The sequence below is a fragment of the Bombina bombina genome, chromosome 4, assembly GCF_027579735.1.
Source record: "Bombina bombina isolate aBomBom1 chromosome 4, aBomBom1.pri, whole genome shotgun sequence".
Taxonomy (NCBI): domain Eukaryota; kingdom Metazoa; phylum Chordata; class Amphibia; order Anura; family Bombinatoridae; genus Bombina; species Bombina bombina.
The window spans coordinates 868115360-868133242 of NC_069502.1; the positions used below are offsets into that span (position 1 = coordinate 868115360).

Sequence of the window (17883 nt, forward strand, 5' to 3'; positions counted from 1 at the left end):
TTTGGCACTTTTTTTTTTCCCAATTTCCTCTATTTTGCTCTTTTTCATTCTCACCTCTGTCAGCTTGGCTATACGTCAGACTGATTACTATAGGGGTGGGAGAGTTTATATAGAGCTCTGGGGTTTGGAAATCTTTGTCTCCTCCTAGTGGCAGGAAAGGTAATTCCCATGAGTGAATCATGGAATTATGTTTTTTTAAAAAGTTAACAAAATATCACTGCTTAGCCATATCATCCCCCTATGCAGGAGCCATTTTCAGTCTTTTACACTCATTGCATTTAACTTGGAATTCATTCCTACATACATTATCACAGTCACCGACAAATAACAGGAGAGTTTTCATCTCTGTTTTATTGGGAGCAGAAGAAGCTCTAAAAAAAAACCTCCTCCCCCTAATAAAAACCTCCTTGTACCTAGTGGGGCAGGTGATCTGTATCCCTCAGACACATCACACAAACGTGCACTCACCTGTACTAATATTGTCATCGATTTCCTGCTTCACATCTTCCAGTGGAACCATTACATACAGATCATTTGTTTCTTCAGCATCAAGTGTGACTTCAGTCTTAATATCACCTGTATAGTTCATATAAATATGGTCATACTGTAGAACTGCACAAAGAAATTGTAATAGCTGAATGTCCCACATACTAACCTGTGCCCTGCACCCCTCAGACATGTCACTCATGTACACTCACCTGTGCCCTGCACCCCTGACATGTCACACATACACTCACCTGTGCCATACATCCCTTAATAAAAAACAAAGATTGAGATATAACACTCCTAAGTGTCTCAAACCTTGCTACTCCCTAAAAAATTACAAATCCTCCTTTAGTTTGTAACATAAACAGGTAATGGAAAAAAAAGTATAGAGGAGCGCTAAAAATACCAAAATGATTACTGGCCAGGGCACTGAATCACACATATACGAAATCCATCAACCTAACTCCTCAATCACCTTTAAAACTACTAAGGATATCCTTCAATCTTTTCACGACTACTACTCCGCCCTCTATAACCTCCACACGGAAACGCTAACACAATCGACGCCCTTGTCCATGACTGAATACGTTTCCAGCGCACAATTACCCACACTATCATCTGACCAGCGTAAAGACCTTAACAAACCTATTTCAAATCACAAAATGCTTGCAGCCATTAAATCTTTAAATAATGGGAAAAGTCCAGGTCCTGATAGACTGTCAGGCAAGTACTGCTACACATTCTCATCAGCACTTACACTGCACCTCACACGCCTATTTAATTAAGTGTCCCACAACAATCCCTTCCCCCAATCCATGCTAGAGGCACATGTAGTAATTATCCCCAAGCCAGGGAAACCACCTACCATACCGGCGAATATTCGCCCAATATCTCTTCTCAACACAGATATTAAACTGTACGCAAAAATACTCGCTACCTGCATTAACACTATACTATCATCTTTAATTCATTTAAATCAAGCAAGCTTTACTCCCTATAGGGAAACAAAGGAGAACACTACCCAAAATTTTGCACCTTATGGAATTCGCCCACAACCACAAAATCCCCTCTGCATTCATTTCTATGGATACAGAGAAAGCCTTTGATAGGCTAAATTGGCAATTTTTATGGACGTCACTTACTAAATATGGTTTTGACAAGACCTTCATAGGGAAAATGCTTTCACTATACAATCAACCAATAGCCAAAGTCAAACTAAGCAATACACTATCTTCCCCATTTCGGATATCTAATGGTACAAGACAGGGGTGCCCCCTCTCTCCAATACAATACCCATATCCGGAATAATCCCACTATCCAAGGATTCAAATTCGACCACTATGAATATAAAACTTTTCTATACGCGGATGACATTTTCTTAACACTTACACAACCAGTCTCCTCTATTCCCCCCCCTCCTCCACAGCCTCCAAACCTATGGTTCCTTCTCCGATTTCAAAATAAATATTTCCAAATCCGAACTTCTTCCTATCGGACTTCTGACGGACAAACTGAAAATAATACAAACACTAGTTCCTTTTCGCACGCAGCAACTATCTATCAAATATTTAGGAATACATATATCTCCTTACAAGACCACATTAATATATGCAAATTTTAAAGCCATAACCACAACAACCTAAGCTCTTGGAGCAACAAACCCTTGTCATGGGTAGGCAGGATCAATGCTGTCAAAATTATCCTTCTTCCCAAGATACTGTACCTCTTCCAGACTCTCCCCATCCCTTTACCGTTGTCACTAATGCATAATATACAAAAATTGATCACAAAATATATCTGGCAGCATAAACGACCCCAAATCGCAACTGCAACACTTTATCGCCCGAAAGATCTAGGAGGCCTGGGAATCCCAGACCTGCAGCAGTACAGATTGGCCACTTTTCTGACCAGAATCGTCAACTGATGCAGACACTCATCACACAAAGAATGGGTTCTTTTAGAACACCATCTGTCCAGCACAAACCATCTTGGGAGCCAAGTGCTGGCTTTCCCCGAAATCGAGGAACCTATCCACCCATCTTTCGTCAATTATTGCAGAAACGTTTCACTTATGGGATAAATTAATTAAAAAACATAGCTACATATCCACACTACCCCCCCCCTTACCCCTATCTCAGAAAATTTAGATTTCCCCTTCCAACAGCCAGAGCAAACAACATCGCAACCTCATATTATCAAATCTATCCCTTGCCATGTCCTCATAGACAACGGCAAACCCAAATCGAGATTATCCCTCATTTAGGCCCTGCATATGAAAATTGGTTTTGCTACACCCAGATATCAGATTTCCTCATGAGAAACCAGCACACAACCCAACTCAACTAATTTTGAAAACATCTGCATCAGAGAAACCTTAAATAAGGGTCTCCTCTCAACCTTATATCAAATTCACATGCAACCTTATACCACCTCACTCCCTTTTTACGCAGATAAATGGGAAAAAGAGATAGGTGCACACCAGACTCTAAAAACATGGCAACATATTTCCTCCATGACCAAATCCTCTTCTATATACACACTAGATATGAATGTTAAATTCTTATGCCGATGGTATTACATTCCTTCCTGTCAACATATAATTTTTCCCACAACCTCCCCAACCTGTTTGAGAGGCTAAAACATAGAAGGTACCCCCACTCATATTTGGTGGACTTGCCCCATCGCTCAATCCTACTAGCTAATGATCATTCTGAAATAGAAAAGACACTCTCAATTACCTTAGACCTAAATATTTGTTTTTTTCTTTTCAATAAATTCACTAAAATAAAGTGCAAATTGAGACTCACATTGCTGGCCATTATTGTAAATTCAGCAAAAAGACTTATCTCAAAAAATTGGAAATTATCACACCTTCCATCAATTAACACTTTGAGAGAGATAACTTCCCACTCCCTACACACACAGTAAACGTCTGAATGACTATCAATCCATTTGTTTCCTTTGGGAAGAATATCTAAATCAAGTATCACCAACAAAATGACCACACCTCTCCTTACTTAGAATCCTCTCCGCATTCCCAAACACTTTAGATCGAGTGAAACATTTCAACTCTTCTACAGATGATATTTTCACGTCTTCCTGCGAAGACAATATTGCATTCTGTTTAACTTATGTTGTTTCCGTTATTTTATGGTTACATGCTGAATTTTTGCAGACAAGTTTGTAAAGGGGACCCTCTTTTGGGTGGTCTCAATCACGCTGAACTTTTCATTTGTATGATCACAGTAACCTGTTTATACTGTCTGCTATATCTTAAATAAAGCTTTTTCAAAATGTAAAAAAAAAAAAAAAAAAAAAAAAAAAGCTAAAAATAGCAAAATGAGAACTCAAAATAGTAGTGTGCACGAAATATGAAATGTATAAATGATCTGACGTAAAATCAAGAAACCGAAAAACAATATAATAAAAATAGTTTACTGAATATATACCTCTAGGTTAAAGTGAATGTAAATTTTGATGAACCAGTGCCCGTTTTTTTTTTTAAATAATTTTTTATTGAGGTTATGCTTTAAGAAAAACAACATACAATGATAAGTTTGCAACAATAAATGCACGTAAATCATTTGTCAATAAACATTGTCGAACATAAAAAGGCAATAGAAGTCAAAAACAGCAAAAATTACAACAATGCCTGACAGCAGATAAGCTTCTCAAACCTCTAGTTTTGTGGATATAATAGCGAAACTGGCTGACTAGTTAGAAAGCCTCTTATGGGCCCATTAGCTATGTGGGAATGAGATAACATATGGTAGCCAGATCTGCAGCCTCTGTTGGGCCTAAGGATAGCATATAGTGAAAATATTATGTGGGGGGGGGGGGGGATTTCAGCGGGCAAGCGCCGCTTATTAAATGGGGGGAAAGGTGGAGGGGCGGAGCCATTTAGAAGAGCTTTTTGTGAAAAATGGTTGAACATTAAATCTTATTTTCGGAGGGGCAGTTATAGGACAAAATATCGGTAAGAGCCATATGGCATTGGAATGCTTAAGATTTATAGGCAATTAAGTGATAATATTCCATGGAGGAATTTAGGGTAGATGTGCAAGTTAATGCTTCTTTGAAGGGTTTATATGCTAAAAAGTGAAGAGAAGTCCAAGGCATATATCAACATTAATAACAAATTTGATAGAGATGACCTTCAAAACCTAGTCAACATACATTTGGCATTACAGAATAAATGGGGTAGATAGCTACTTTATGACTAAGTATAGAAACCATTCAAAAGATAAATAATACTGGTGGGTGCAAACAAACCTTGTAACATACCTTCTCATAAACATACTATTACTTGTCAGTATGAAAAACAGTGGTCTTAATAGCAAAATGGTGATGCGTTATCCTGGTCGCAGACAACACCTTATCCAAACTAAATAACTTAGAGCAACCATCCAGAGGACCCTATTCATTAACGCCTCACTATATGTTGTCAGCTAAGAGATATATATTTACCCGTATCATCTATAGTATATATCAATAGTAGTGAAACTGACATATTAATCTGAAACATCACTAGTATGGCCATAACAGCATTTTCCTTATTTGAAGAAAGGACCAGAAATCCCAATGTAGTAATAGTGTAGAAGCAGGAAAACCTTTGCTTTAGTCTAAGATAGGTTATGATAATATAGTGTAGAGCATAACACCTTTGACCTAAACACTCTGCTTAGTCCCCTAAGGAGCTGTATAATGTAAGAGAGATGGCTGACTGGTTTCAGAAAGCTATACATGTCGGCCAAAGAGTGTACAGTATTCCAGAGTAATTGGTTAGATAGTTAAGGTGATACAAAAAAGCATTTCCGGCACTAAATCTGGGTACTTTAAAGTTATTATTTATCAGACAATGTAGGGGGTAACTTAAGGTATCATGTAAATATAGATATATACCTTGGCAATTTAAACGCTATTAAATTCAAATAGTACAGTAATATTATACCTGTCAAAAAACATAATTTATGTAAGAACTTACCTGATAAATTAATTTCTTTCATATTGGCAAGAGTCCATGAGCTAGTGACATATGGGATATACAATCCTACCAGGAGGGGCAAAGTTTCCCAAACCTCAAAATGCCTATAAATATACCCCTCACCCCACCCACAATTCCGTTTAACGAATAGCCAAGCAGTGGGGTGATAAAGAAAGGAGTAGAAAGCATCAACAAAGGAAATTTGGAAATAATTGTGCTTTATACAAAAAATCATAACCACCATAAAAAGGGTGGGCCTCATGGACTCTTGTCAATATGAAAGAAATGAATTTATCAGGTAAGTTCTTACATAAATTATGTTTTCTTTCATGTAACTGCAAGAGTCCATGAGCTAGTGACATATGGGATATCAATACCCAAGATGTGGCGTCTTCCACTCAAGAGTCACTAGAGAGGGAGGGAATAAAATAATAACAACCATAATCTGCTGAAAAAAATTAATCCACAACCCAAAAATATAAGTTTATTTCATTTAAAAGAAAAAAAACTTAAATCAAAAGCAGAAGAATCAAACTGAAACAGCTGCCTGAAGAACTTTTCTACCAATAACTGCTTCCGAACAAGCAAATACATAAAAACGGTAGAATTTAGTAAATGTATGCAAAGAGGACCAAGTTGCCGCTTTGCAAATTTGATCAACTGAAGCTTCATTCATAAAAGCCCACGAAGTGGAAACTGATCTAGTAGAATGAGCTGTAATTCTCTGAGGCGGGGCCTGACCCGACTCAAAATAAGCTTGATGAATCAAAAGTTTCAACCAAGAAGCCAAGGAAATAGCAGAAGCCTTCTGACCTTTCCTAGGACCAGAAAATAAAACAAATATACTGGAAGTCTTCCTGAAATCTTTAGTAGCTTCCACATAATATTTCAAAACTCTTACCACATCCAAAGAATGTGTAGGACACAAGGAAGGGACAACAATTTCTCTACTAATGTTGTTAGGTAAAAATTGAAAAGAAGTCCGCAAAACTGCCTTATCCTGATGAAAAATCAGAAAAGGAGACTCACAAGAAAGAGCAGATAGCTCAAACTCTTCTAACAGAAGAGATGGCCAAAAGGAACAACACTTTCCAAGAAAGTAGTTTAATGTCCAAAGAATGCATAGGTTCAAATGGAAGAACCTGTAAAGCCGTCAGAACCAAATTAAGACTCCAAGGAGGAGAAATTTATTAAATAACAGGCTTAATAAGAATTAAAGCCTGTACAAAACAGTGTATATCAGGAAGTATAGCAATCTTTCTGTGAAATAAAACAGAGCAGAGATTTGTCCTTTCAAGGAACTTGCAGACAAACCCTTATCCAAACCGTCCTGAAGAAACTGTAAAATTCTAGGAATTCTAAAAGAATGCCAGAAGAATTTATGAGAAGAACACCATGAAATGTAAGTCTTCCAAACTCTATAATAAATCTTTCTAGAAACAGATTTACGAGCTTGTAACATAGTATTAATCACTGAGTCAGAGAAACCTCTATGACTTAGTACTAAGCGTTCAATATCCATACCTTCAAATTTAATGATTTGAGATCCTGATGGAAAAACGGAAATTGAGATAGTAGGTCTGGCCGAACGGAAGTGGCCAAGGCGGGCAACTGGACATCTGAACTAGATCCGCATACCAAAACCTGTGTGGCCATGCTGGAGCCACCAGCAACACAAATGATTGTTCCATGATGATTTTGGAGATCACTCTTGGAAGGAGAACTAGAGGCGGGAAAATGTAAGCAGGATGATAACACCAAGGAAGTGTCAGCGCACTGCTTCCGCCTGAACATCCCTGGACCTGGACAGGTATCTGGGAAGTTTCTTGTTTAGATGAGAGGCCATGAGATCTATCTCTGGAAGCCCCCACAACTGAACAATCTGAGAAAACACATCTGGATGGGGAGACCACTCCCCTGGATGTAAAGTCTGGCGGCTGATATAATCCGCCTCCCAATTGTCTACACCTGGGATATGCACCGCAGAGATTAGACAAGAGCTGAATTCCGCCCAAACAAGTATCCGAGATACTTCTTTCATAGCTTGGGGACTGTGAGTCCCACCCTGATGATTGACATATCTCACTGTTGTGATATTGTCTGTCTGAAAGCAAATGAACGGTTCTCTCTTAGCAGAGGCCAAAACTGAAGAGCTCTGAGAATTGCACGGAGTTCTAAAATATTTATTTGTAATCTCGCCTCTTGAGATTTCCAAACCCCTTGTGCTGTCAGAGATCCCCAAACAGCTCTCCAACCTGAAAGACTCGCATCTGTTGTGATCACAGTCCAGGTTGGCCGAACAAAAGAAGCCCCTTGAACTAAACGATGGTGATCTATCCACCATGTCAGAGAGTGTCGTACATTGATTCAGCATACAAAGCTGTAGAGGTCTCATGTGAAAACGAGCAAAGGGGATTGCGTCCGATGCTGCAGTCATGAGACCTAAAACTTCCATGCATTTGCCACTGAAGGGAATGACTGAGACTGAAGGTGCCGGCATGCTGCAACCAATTAAAAACGTCTCTTGCCTGTTAGATTGAGTGTCAATGACTGTCTCTATCTGGAAGCCTAAAAAGGTGACCCTTGTCTGAGGAATCAAGAAACTTTTGGTAAATTGATACTCCAACCATGTTTCCAAAGAAACAACACTAGTTGATTTGTGTGAGATTCTGCAGTACGCAAAGACTGAGCTAGTACCAAGATATCGTCCAAATAAGGGAACACCGCAATACCCTGTGCTCTGATTACAGAGAGTAGGGCACCCAGAACCTTGGAGCTGTTGCTAGGCCAAATGGAAGAGCAACAAATTGGTAATGCTCGTTTAGAAAAGAGAATCTCAGAAACTGATAATGTTCTGGATGAATCGGAATATGAAGGTATGCATCCTGCAAGTCTATTGTGGACATATAATGTCCTTGCTGAACAAAAAGCAGAATAGTCCTTATAGTCACCATCTTGAAAGTTGGTACTCTTACATAACGATTCAAAATTTTCAGATCCAGAACTGGTCTGAATAAATTTTCCTTCTTTGGTACAATGAATAGATTTGAATAAAACCCCAAACCTTGTTCCTGAGGAGGAACTGGCATGATTACCCCTGAAGACTCCAGGTCTGAAACATACTTCAGGAAAGCCTGAGCTTTTACTGGATTTGCTGGGATATGTGAGAGAAAAAATCTTCTCACAGGAGGTCTTACTCTGAATCCTATTCGATACCCTTGAGAGACAATGTTCTCTTGAAAAACCTTAATCTGCCCCCTACCAGCTGAGCTGGAATGAGGGCCGCACCTTCATGCGGACTTAGGGGCTGACTTTGGTTTCCTAAATGGCTTGGATTTATTCCAATTTGAGGAAGGCTTCCAATTGGAAGCAGACTCCTTGGGGGGAGGATTGAGTTTTTGTTCCTTATTCTGACGAAAGGAACAAAAACGGTTAGAAGTCTTAAATTTACCCTTAGGTTATTAATCCTGAGGCAGAAAAAACTTCCTTTCCCCCAGAGATAGTTGAAATAATAGAATCCAACTGAGAACCAAATAAATTATTACCTTGGAAAGAAAGAGATAGTAATCTAGATTTAGATGTCATAACAGCATTTCAAGATTTAAGCCACAAAGCTCTTCTAGCTAAAGACATGGATCTAACATCAATTTTGATAATATAAAAAATTGCATCGCAAATAAAATGATTAGCATATTGCAATAGGCGAATAATGCTAGATAAGTCAGAATCCAATTCCTGTTGCGCTAAATTCTCCAACCAGAAGTTTGATGCAGCCGCAACATCAGCCAAAGAAATTGCAGGTCTGAGAAGATGACCTGAATATAAATAGGCCTTCCTTAGATAAGATTCAAGCTTCCTATCTAAAGGATCCTTAAAGGAAGTAGGTTTAAAAACAGCATTTAAACGTTTATTAGACTGAACGTCAATAGGACTGGTTACCCAAAATAATTAACACTTCTTTAAATAAAGAACGCATATACTCTATTTTAAATAAATAAGTAGATTTGTCAGTGTCAATGTCTGAGGAAGGATCTTCTGTATCAGATAGATCCTCATCAGAAGAGGATAAATGATGTTGTTGGTCATTTGAAATTTCATCAACTAAATGAGAAGTTTTAAAAGACCTTTTACGTTTATTAGAAGGTGGAAATGCAGACAAAGCCTTCAAAATAGAATCAGAAACAAATTCTTTAAAATTTACAGGTATATCATGCACATTAGAAGTTGAAGGAACTGCAACTGGCAATGTACTATTACTGATGGATACACTATCTGCATGTAAAAGTTTATCATGATAACTATTACAAATGACATTCGGCAAAATAATTTCAACAATTTTACAACAAATGCACTTAGCTTTGATAGGACCGATGTCAGGCAGCAATGTTCCAGCAGAAACTTCTGAGGCAGGATCAGATAGAGACATCTTGCAAAATGTAAGAGAAAAAGCAACATATAAAGCAAAATTATCTATTTCCTTATATGACAGTTTCAGGAATGGGAAAAAAAAGCAAATAGCATAGGCCTCTGATAGAGAAAAAAAATCAAGAGGCAAACATCAATGGGGTATTGAAATAATGAAAACGTTTGGTGCCAAGTATGACGCACAACGTAACGTAAAATTTTTGGCACCAAAAAATAACCGGAAATGACACACTCGCGTCACTAATGACGCAACCGTGGGAAAGGTCTCGGCGTCAAGAATGACGCCAGAAATGACGAAGTTGCGTCAAACGTATTTTTCCGCACCTAAAATATTTTCGCGCCAAGAATGATGCAATAAAGTTTAGCATTTGACGCAGCCGCAGGCCTAATGCCGCCCGCAATTTGCAAGAAGTAGTCAATTGAAAAAAAGACTAAACCACAGGTAGGAAAAAATTTTCTTTAAAAGATGTTTATATTACCCATATATGAAACTGACAGTTTGCAGAAGGAAATACATGAACCTGACTCATGGCAAACATAAGTACAATACATATACCGTATTGTCCCGAGTATAGGCCGCACTTTTTCCCCCTAATGCAAGCCTTGAAACTAGGGGTGCGGCCTATACTCGGGATGTAGCGATTAAACAATATAAAAATACTGGTATACTGTAGCTTGAACAGTCCGGGTTTAGGCAATTGGTTTAAGTGGCACTGTGTAAGGGAAGGAGTGGGTTAAGATCAAAGTTCGCCAGTGATATACAGTACAGTACCGGTAATCAGAGAAGCGTGGATCACAACTCACAGCGATCATGGTTTAACATCCGGATTGACAGAGTAGCGTGTATCACCAGAGAAGCGTAGCGCGTAATCAGAGAAGCGTGGATCACAACTCATAGCGATCATGGTATAACATCCGGATTCACAGCGTAGCGCGTACGACCACGCCTCCACTCGCCTCCGTGAAATCAACAGAGTTCCTCAAATGATTGACAGGGTAGTGCATATGACCACGCCTCCACTCGCCTCCATGAAATCAACAGAGTTCCTCAAATGATTGACAGGGTAGCTTGAGTGACCACGCCTCCACTCGCCTCGTCAAACCAAATGCGTTTCTCAGGTGTTTCCTTAGACAGGCAACTCTATCTGAGCTAGGAGGTAACGGGGAAAGGGAGACAGCCAAATAAAGTCCCATAAAAAAAAAAGATAGGCAATTTACCGGTAAAGTAGGAGATAAAAAGTACCAGTATTCTTTATTCAATGGTACGTAAAAATGCAGGATACAAAAAGCCTGGTTTTAAGTGATTTAAGTGATTCTTCCTTTTAGTATCCATTTAGTAACCGGTAGTTTTTTATTGAGGCATTAATAAGAGTTACTGTAATAAAACAATGAAAAGAACTTAGTAGAATACAGTATATGGTAGTAACGGTAGGACAAATCATACTGTAAGGTGTATCATATACCAATACTATGCTGATAGTAGAATACACATTATACACGTTATGAAGTACCCTAACAATAGTGAACACACTCGCCTATGAATCCTGTTTGTTCTATGGAATAAAGAATCACTGTTATCCTCTACTTGAGTTTCCCCAGTCTATATATATATATATTTTTTTTTTTTTACCATATATTGGACTTTATTTGGGGACTGTGTGTGTGTGTATGTGTGTGTGGGGGGGGAGGAGGCTGAGTGGGTTAAGAGGGGGCTGTGTGTGGGGGGAGGGTAAGGAGACTTACCCTATCTGTCGGGGGGGGGGTCTGTGTGTGAGGGAGATAGGGGGCTGAGGGGAGGGATAGTGTGAGTTGTGGGCACTGTGTGAGGGAAGGAGGCTGAGTGGGTTAATAGGAGACAGCCTGTTATGAGGGGGCTTTGTGTGTGTGTGTGGGGAGGGTAAGGAGACTTACCTTATCTGTCATGGAGGGAGGGGGTCTGTGTGTGAGGGAGATAGAGGGTGAGGGCTGATAGGAGGTAGTTACCTGTAATAGGGTGAGTTGTGGGCATTGTGTGAGGGAGGTAGGCTGAGAGGGTAAGGAGAGAGAAGCTGTTTTTGTGATTGAGGAAAAGAGGGTTAGGAGAGAGGGTGAGGAATGGTCTGTGTGTGAGGGAGAGGGGAGCTGAGAGGATGAGGAGGTGGTTGTGTGTGAGTGAGAGAAGAGCAAAAAGGGTAAGGAGGGGGCTGGGTGAGGGAGAGGGGGCTAAGAGGGTGAGGGGGCAGAGAGTTGAGGTTTTTGTTTTTTTGTACAGGAGCCAACATAAAATACGGTACCAATATGGCTGATCATGTGGAAATTCGGAGTTCGACCAGCCAAGGGATAAGGCGAAGTTACGATTCAAATTTTAAGATCAAAGTTTTAAAATACGCGGAAGAAACAAGCAATAGGGAAGCTGCCAGAAAATACGATGTAGATGAGAAAAATGTACGCAGATGGAAGCTGATGCGGAACAAACTAGAAATCTCTGCTTCTACAAGGAAATCGTTCAGAGGGCCAAAGAAAGGCAGGTATTATGAAGTTGATGCAGCAGTGCTTCCCTTCATTCTAGAGCAAAGAAAAAATGGAATGCCTGTCACCCGAAAAATCATACAATTTAAGGCATTAGAAATTGCCAGTGAATTAAATATTCCCAGGCATGAATTTAAAGCAAGCCTTGGATGGTGCCATAGATTTATGATCAGAAATGGCCTCTCTCTAAGACACAGGACAACACTTGCACAAAGACTACCTGTTGACTACAATGAAAAGCTCCTTGCATTCCAATGGTATGTCATAGAGCTCAGGAAAAAGCACAACTATCCATTTAGCCAAATTGGAAATGCAGACGAAACTCCAGTTTTCTTTGATATGCCAAGTAATACAACTGTGGATCAAAAAGGAGCAAAATCCATTCTTATGAGGACCACAGGAAATGACCACAGCAATGTTATCTGTTACAGCTGATGGTCATAAGCTCACACCTTATGTGATACTAAAAAGGAAAACTATGCCGAAAGAAAATCTTCCAAGAGGCTTAATTGTCAGATGTCATGAAAAGGGATGGATGAGCAAGGAGCTGATGAATGATTGGCTATCAGTTGTTTGGAAGAGTAGGCCTGGTGTTCTTCTTGCAAACAAAGCTATGCTGGTATTGGATGCCTTTAAAGGACATTTAACACCTGATGTAAAAAGTAAGATTGCATCCTTGAAAATCAGATCTGGTTGTAATACCAGGGGGTATGACATCCCAACTCCAAGTGCTTGATGTTGTGGTCAACAAGCCATTTAAAGATAATCTACGGCAGCAGTATTCTGAATGGCTTGTGGCTTGAGATCATGCCCTCACACCAAGCGGCAAAATTAAGAAACCATTAGTGGCTTTGCTGTGTTAGTGGATTATTTCTGCATGGGCAATAATATCTTCAGAATCAATCATAAAAGGATTCAAAAAATGTTGCCTGTCAAAATGCATTGGATGGTAGTGAAGATGATGGTTTTGTGAGAAGATCAGAGAGAAGTTTGATCAGGAGAATAATGAAGAAAATAGTGATAGCGATGTAGAAAGCATTGGAAGTAGTGATGAAAACCTGAGCAGAAATACCGGTATTGGTGGAGAGACAGGCAGTGAAAGTGACTAAAATTTCTCAAAGGGATGACTTAAGAACAGTTGCTAATGTTGTTGATTGTTGTGCAGGGGAGAGGGTGAGGACTGTTTCCATCACTCTCCTTGTTGTCCATTCCTTTTCCCTTCTTTATCTACAAAATAGTTTTCAATATTTCTGTGAGGTCCTGTATCTGCTGACCCTATACAATAGCTGACCCTATACAAATACAGTATATCATCCTCCTACTCAGCAGAGTAGGATATGTGTTCCTATTCATTAAATAAAATACTGTTTTACTGTTCTACTAATGTGTGTGTGTTTTCTTTAAGTTAAAAAAAGTTAAAAATGTAATTTCTTTAAAATGGTATCAAACTTTAAGGGTGCGGCTTATAATCAGGTGCGGCCTATACTCGGGCCAATACGGATATTTAGAACTTTATATAAATGCATAAAGTGCCAAACTATAGCTGAGGTGTCTTAAGTAATAAAAAACATACTTACCAAAAGACACCCATCCACATATAGCAGATAGCCAGTAGAGGTAATGGTAAATTGAGAGTATATCGTCGATCTGAAAAGGGAGGTAGGAGATGAATCTCTACGACCGATAACAGAGAACCCATGAAATAGACTCCCGTTAGGGAAATCATCGTATTCAATAAGTGATACTCCCTTCACGTCCCTCTGACATTCGCTGTACTCTGAGAGGAATCGGGCTTCAACAATGCTGAGAAGCACATATCAACGTAGAAATCTTAGCACAAACTTACTTCACCACCTCCATAGGAGGCAAAGTTTGTAAAACTGAATTGTGGGTGTGGTGAGGGGTGTATTTATAGGCAAGGAAAATAAATAGTTACATAAAGAATTGGGGAGAAAGGATTATAAACTATATAAACTACTCTAGTGCTCAGCTTAGTTACTTAGTGGTAAGATAACTTGCTTTGCGGTATTGGAAGGATAATTGACCCTTATTAGGACACCCTCTGATATTGAACGTAATCAATGCATATAATATTGCCTAAGTAAATGATGGTAAAAAAAAACCAACCTAGTAAAAATGTAATACACATAGAAAATAAAAAAAAATTTGATGACTGACAGTGCCCCTGTTTTTAATAGGATTTTTAAAAACCGGGCACTAATTCCGCAAAATTTACATTCACTTTAAGCGCTACAATGTAGCGATAAAACATCATGATACATAACAAATGTGGACTAATAAGAGCTCGTAAAACAAATCAGATTAAAACAAAATAGGTAGTGAAAAGTACCGGTACAATGTCTAAAAAAAAAATCTTACTACAGTGGATATATGTTAGAATACCTTCTACAAGTCCAGCGAACTCCTATCATAAAACTATGTATGCGATAATCCTTGTGTGTGTGTGTGGGGCATACAAACTGTAAGGAGGTATCATACTCAACGTATCCTTACATGCTTCCGAGTCACGTGACTTGGATTGAGGCTGATTGGTTGGATAGTGCTATTAGCACCACAATGTTCATTAACTATGTCAAGGCAGTAGCAGGCTTCATAAGAATATCCAAACCACCAGGCAATCCAGTACTTCACGTTTGTAGGTGGCATGCTGTTGCGGTGACTCGTGTTTTTGGTTATATGTCGACGTTCCAATCAGCTTCACAGAGAATTTCCCTCAGCTTTGTAACTCTCCAGTGGGATCGCTCAGCTAATATGTATTGCACTGTGAACTCAAGGCCTGGGTGACCTTTATCAAGATCATTTATATATTTTATATATCATGCACACTACTATTTTTTGAGTTCTCATTCTGCTATTTTTAGTGCTCCCCTATACTGATTATTTCATTGCCATACATCCCTTAGGCAAGGCAAACCCGTAAATTCACCTGTAATAATATTGTCACATATTTCCTGCTCTGGAGCCCCAGGCACATTTTGTAGGCATGGATCTTTTGTTTCTTCTGTGTTATATGAAATCATAGCATAATTTTCACCTAAAATAAAAATCACTATATTCAGAATCTATGTTCTGTTTTTAACATCCCTATACACATCATATAAAGATAGTCATATTTTAGTTTTTGTCCCTTACGTAAACTTACCTGTACCCTATGTCCCCAAAACTCTCACACTCACCAATGATGACCTTTTCACATATTTCCTGATCTTCTGCTTCTGTCATATTTCTTAGCCAATGATATTCTGTTTGTTCTGAATCACATGAAATCACAGCATCATATTTACCTGAGGCAAAAAACAAAAGAATCATAGTTTGTTTGGTCTCCTATTCCCTTTGCTATTCAAGATTTACTTTTCAGCATAAAAAGAGATTTCAGGGGATGACATTTTAACTAGCTATTTACAGATTAAGTAAATTATCATAAAATTACAAAAAAAGGTTAAAAATATACAAAAACTATCACATTCCACAAAATCCTGTAGCTTTTTACCTTAAGAAAATAAATCTCAAAATGTGTTCATTGGCATCTTCTGAGTCAATTAAGACCCAACATGGAGAGAGAGGAGAGAGACCGACTTCATTCTTTACTGTTGGGAAATACAAAACCTGGCAACCAGGAGGAGGCTTAGATATCCCTCCCACTTCCTCATTACCCCAATCATTCTTTGCCTGTCGTCACGTTGGGAGATAACGGCTCATTCCTCTAACTGTGGCTTCCTCTTGGGCCTTTAAGAACGAGGCCTCTATGGATCAGATTTGTAAGGTGACTACCTGGTCCTCCTTACATTCTTTGTCTACAGTTTGATGTTTTTGCTTCGGCTGATGCAGCTTTCAGGAGAAAAGTTTTGCAGGCTGTGGTGCCCTCAGAATAGGGTCCGCCTCTTCCTTTTTGTTCTCTCCTGTTATTCAATCAGTGTCCTCTGGAGCTTGGGTATAGTTTTCTCAACAGTAAGGAATGAAGTAGTGGACTCTCCCTATCTTAAGAAGGAAAACAGAATTTATTCTTACCAGATAAATTGCTTTCCTTCCGGATAGGCAGAGTCCACGACTCCCATCAGGTTTTTTTCTTGTCTAGGGGCAGCCCTCTATTATTTATCTTATTCTTCTGGCACCATTTATACCCTGATATTTTTCCTACTTTTCCTTATTCCCTCGGCTGAATGACTGGGATAATGAGGAAGTGGGCCTTTGGCTGTGGTGTCTTTGCCTCCTCATGGTGGCCAGGTGTTGTATTTCCCAACAGTAAGGAATGAAGCCGTGGACTCTCCCTATCCGGAAGGAAATGAATTTATCTGATAAGCATAAATTATGTTTTTTTTTATTAATTTTGATAATATTAAAGGGACACGAAACACAAAACTTATGATTCGGATAGAACATACATTTTTAAACAACTTTCCAATTTACTTCAATAAAGGATACCAAGAAAATAAAGCAAAATTGATAATAGAATGAGCAGCAATGCACTACTGCAATGGACATATATGTGCAGCTAACAATAAGCAGCTAGCTCCCAGGTCCTGAGCCTACCTACGTATTCTTTTCAGCAAAAGATACCAAGAGAACAAAGCAAAAACAATAGAAGTAAATTGAAAAGTTGATTAAATTGTATGCTTTATCTGAATCATGAAAGAAAATTTTTGGGTCAGATTACAAGTTGAGCGCTAAATATTGCTTGCATGCAAGCAATATTAGCGCTCCACTGAGTAATACCAGCGTACACTTATGTGCACTGGTATTACAAGTTAAGCGCAATGCGAAGGCAAGCTCACGTTCACATAGGAGCGCGCTTTCATAGACTCCAGTGGGAGCCTTGTTCTGATGCCGCCACAGACGCCATCAGAACCTCGCGCAGCGAAGGGGATCAGTCGCGAGTTATAAGTTATAAATCTATATGATTATGTACATATATATTTGTGTTAATATGTGTATATACACTTATTAACACATAAATATATATGTATATAAGCATATACTGTATATTTACTGGGAACATACAGTTCCCATAGAGCACAATGTAAAGGCACTTTTCAGTGCCGTGTTTTTTTTTTTTCTAACACCCCACTACTACCAACTGTAGACCCCAAAAACCGCATAGTGCAATTGGTTTTAATTAAAAAAAAAACAATGCTACATTTTTTAAAAAAAAAATTAACTACAATGCCCTCTATTTTGAGGGCATTTGGGGCACTTTTAGAAAATTAACCAGAGATCGGATCTCTGGTTAATTTTTTGAGCCCTAATTGCTACCGCAAGCTCGCGGTAGCAATAAACCAGCCACTTGTAATGGCTGGTTAATTATCGCACGCCCGCAAACAGGCAAATTTGCCCATTTGCGGGCGCGCTATAATTTAGAGCTTCCCTTTTGGGTTTCGTGTCCCTTTAAGGTTTTTATCTGCAGCTATGTATATCGTGTTCTAAACTGATGCAATGGTGTAATTGTCATTGGGTATAGCAAA

At 39.0% G+C, this 17883-nt stretch overlaps 1 protein-coding gene across 3 annotated transcripts in view; it reads right to left on the reverse strand.

Moving 5' to 3' along the window:
• Positions 1 to 17883, reverse strand: part of LOC128657353 (zinc finger protein with KRAB and SCAN domains 3-like) — an 86892-nt gene that overhangs the window by 36060 nt on the left and 32949 nt on the right. For all 3 annotated transcript variants that reach the window (XM_053711668.1, XM_053711667.1, XM_053711669.1), the window contains exons 7-9: positions 15601 to 15708; positions 15351 to 15458; positions 469 to 576 (exon numbers count right to left, since the gene is read on the reverse strand). In XM_053711668.1, the coding sequence (XP_053567643.1) occupies positions 469 to 576; positions 15351 to 15458; positions 15601 to 15708 (324 nt within the window). The remainder of the gene's footprint in view (positions 1 to 468; positions 577 to 15350; positions 15459 to 15600; positions 15709 to 17883) is intronic.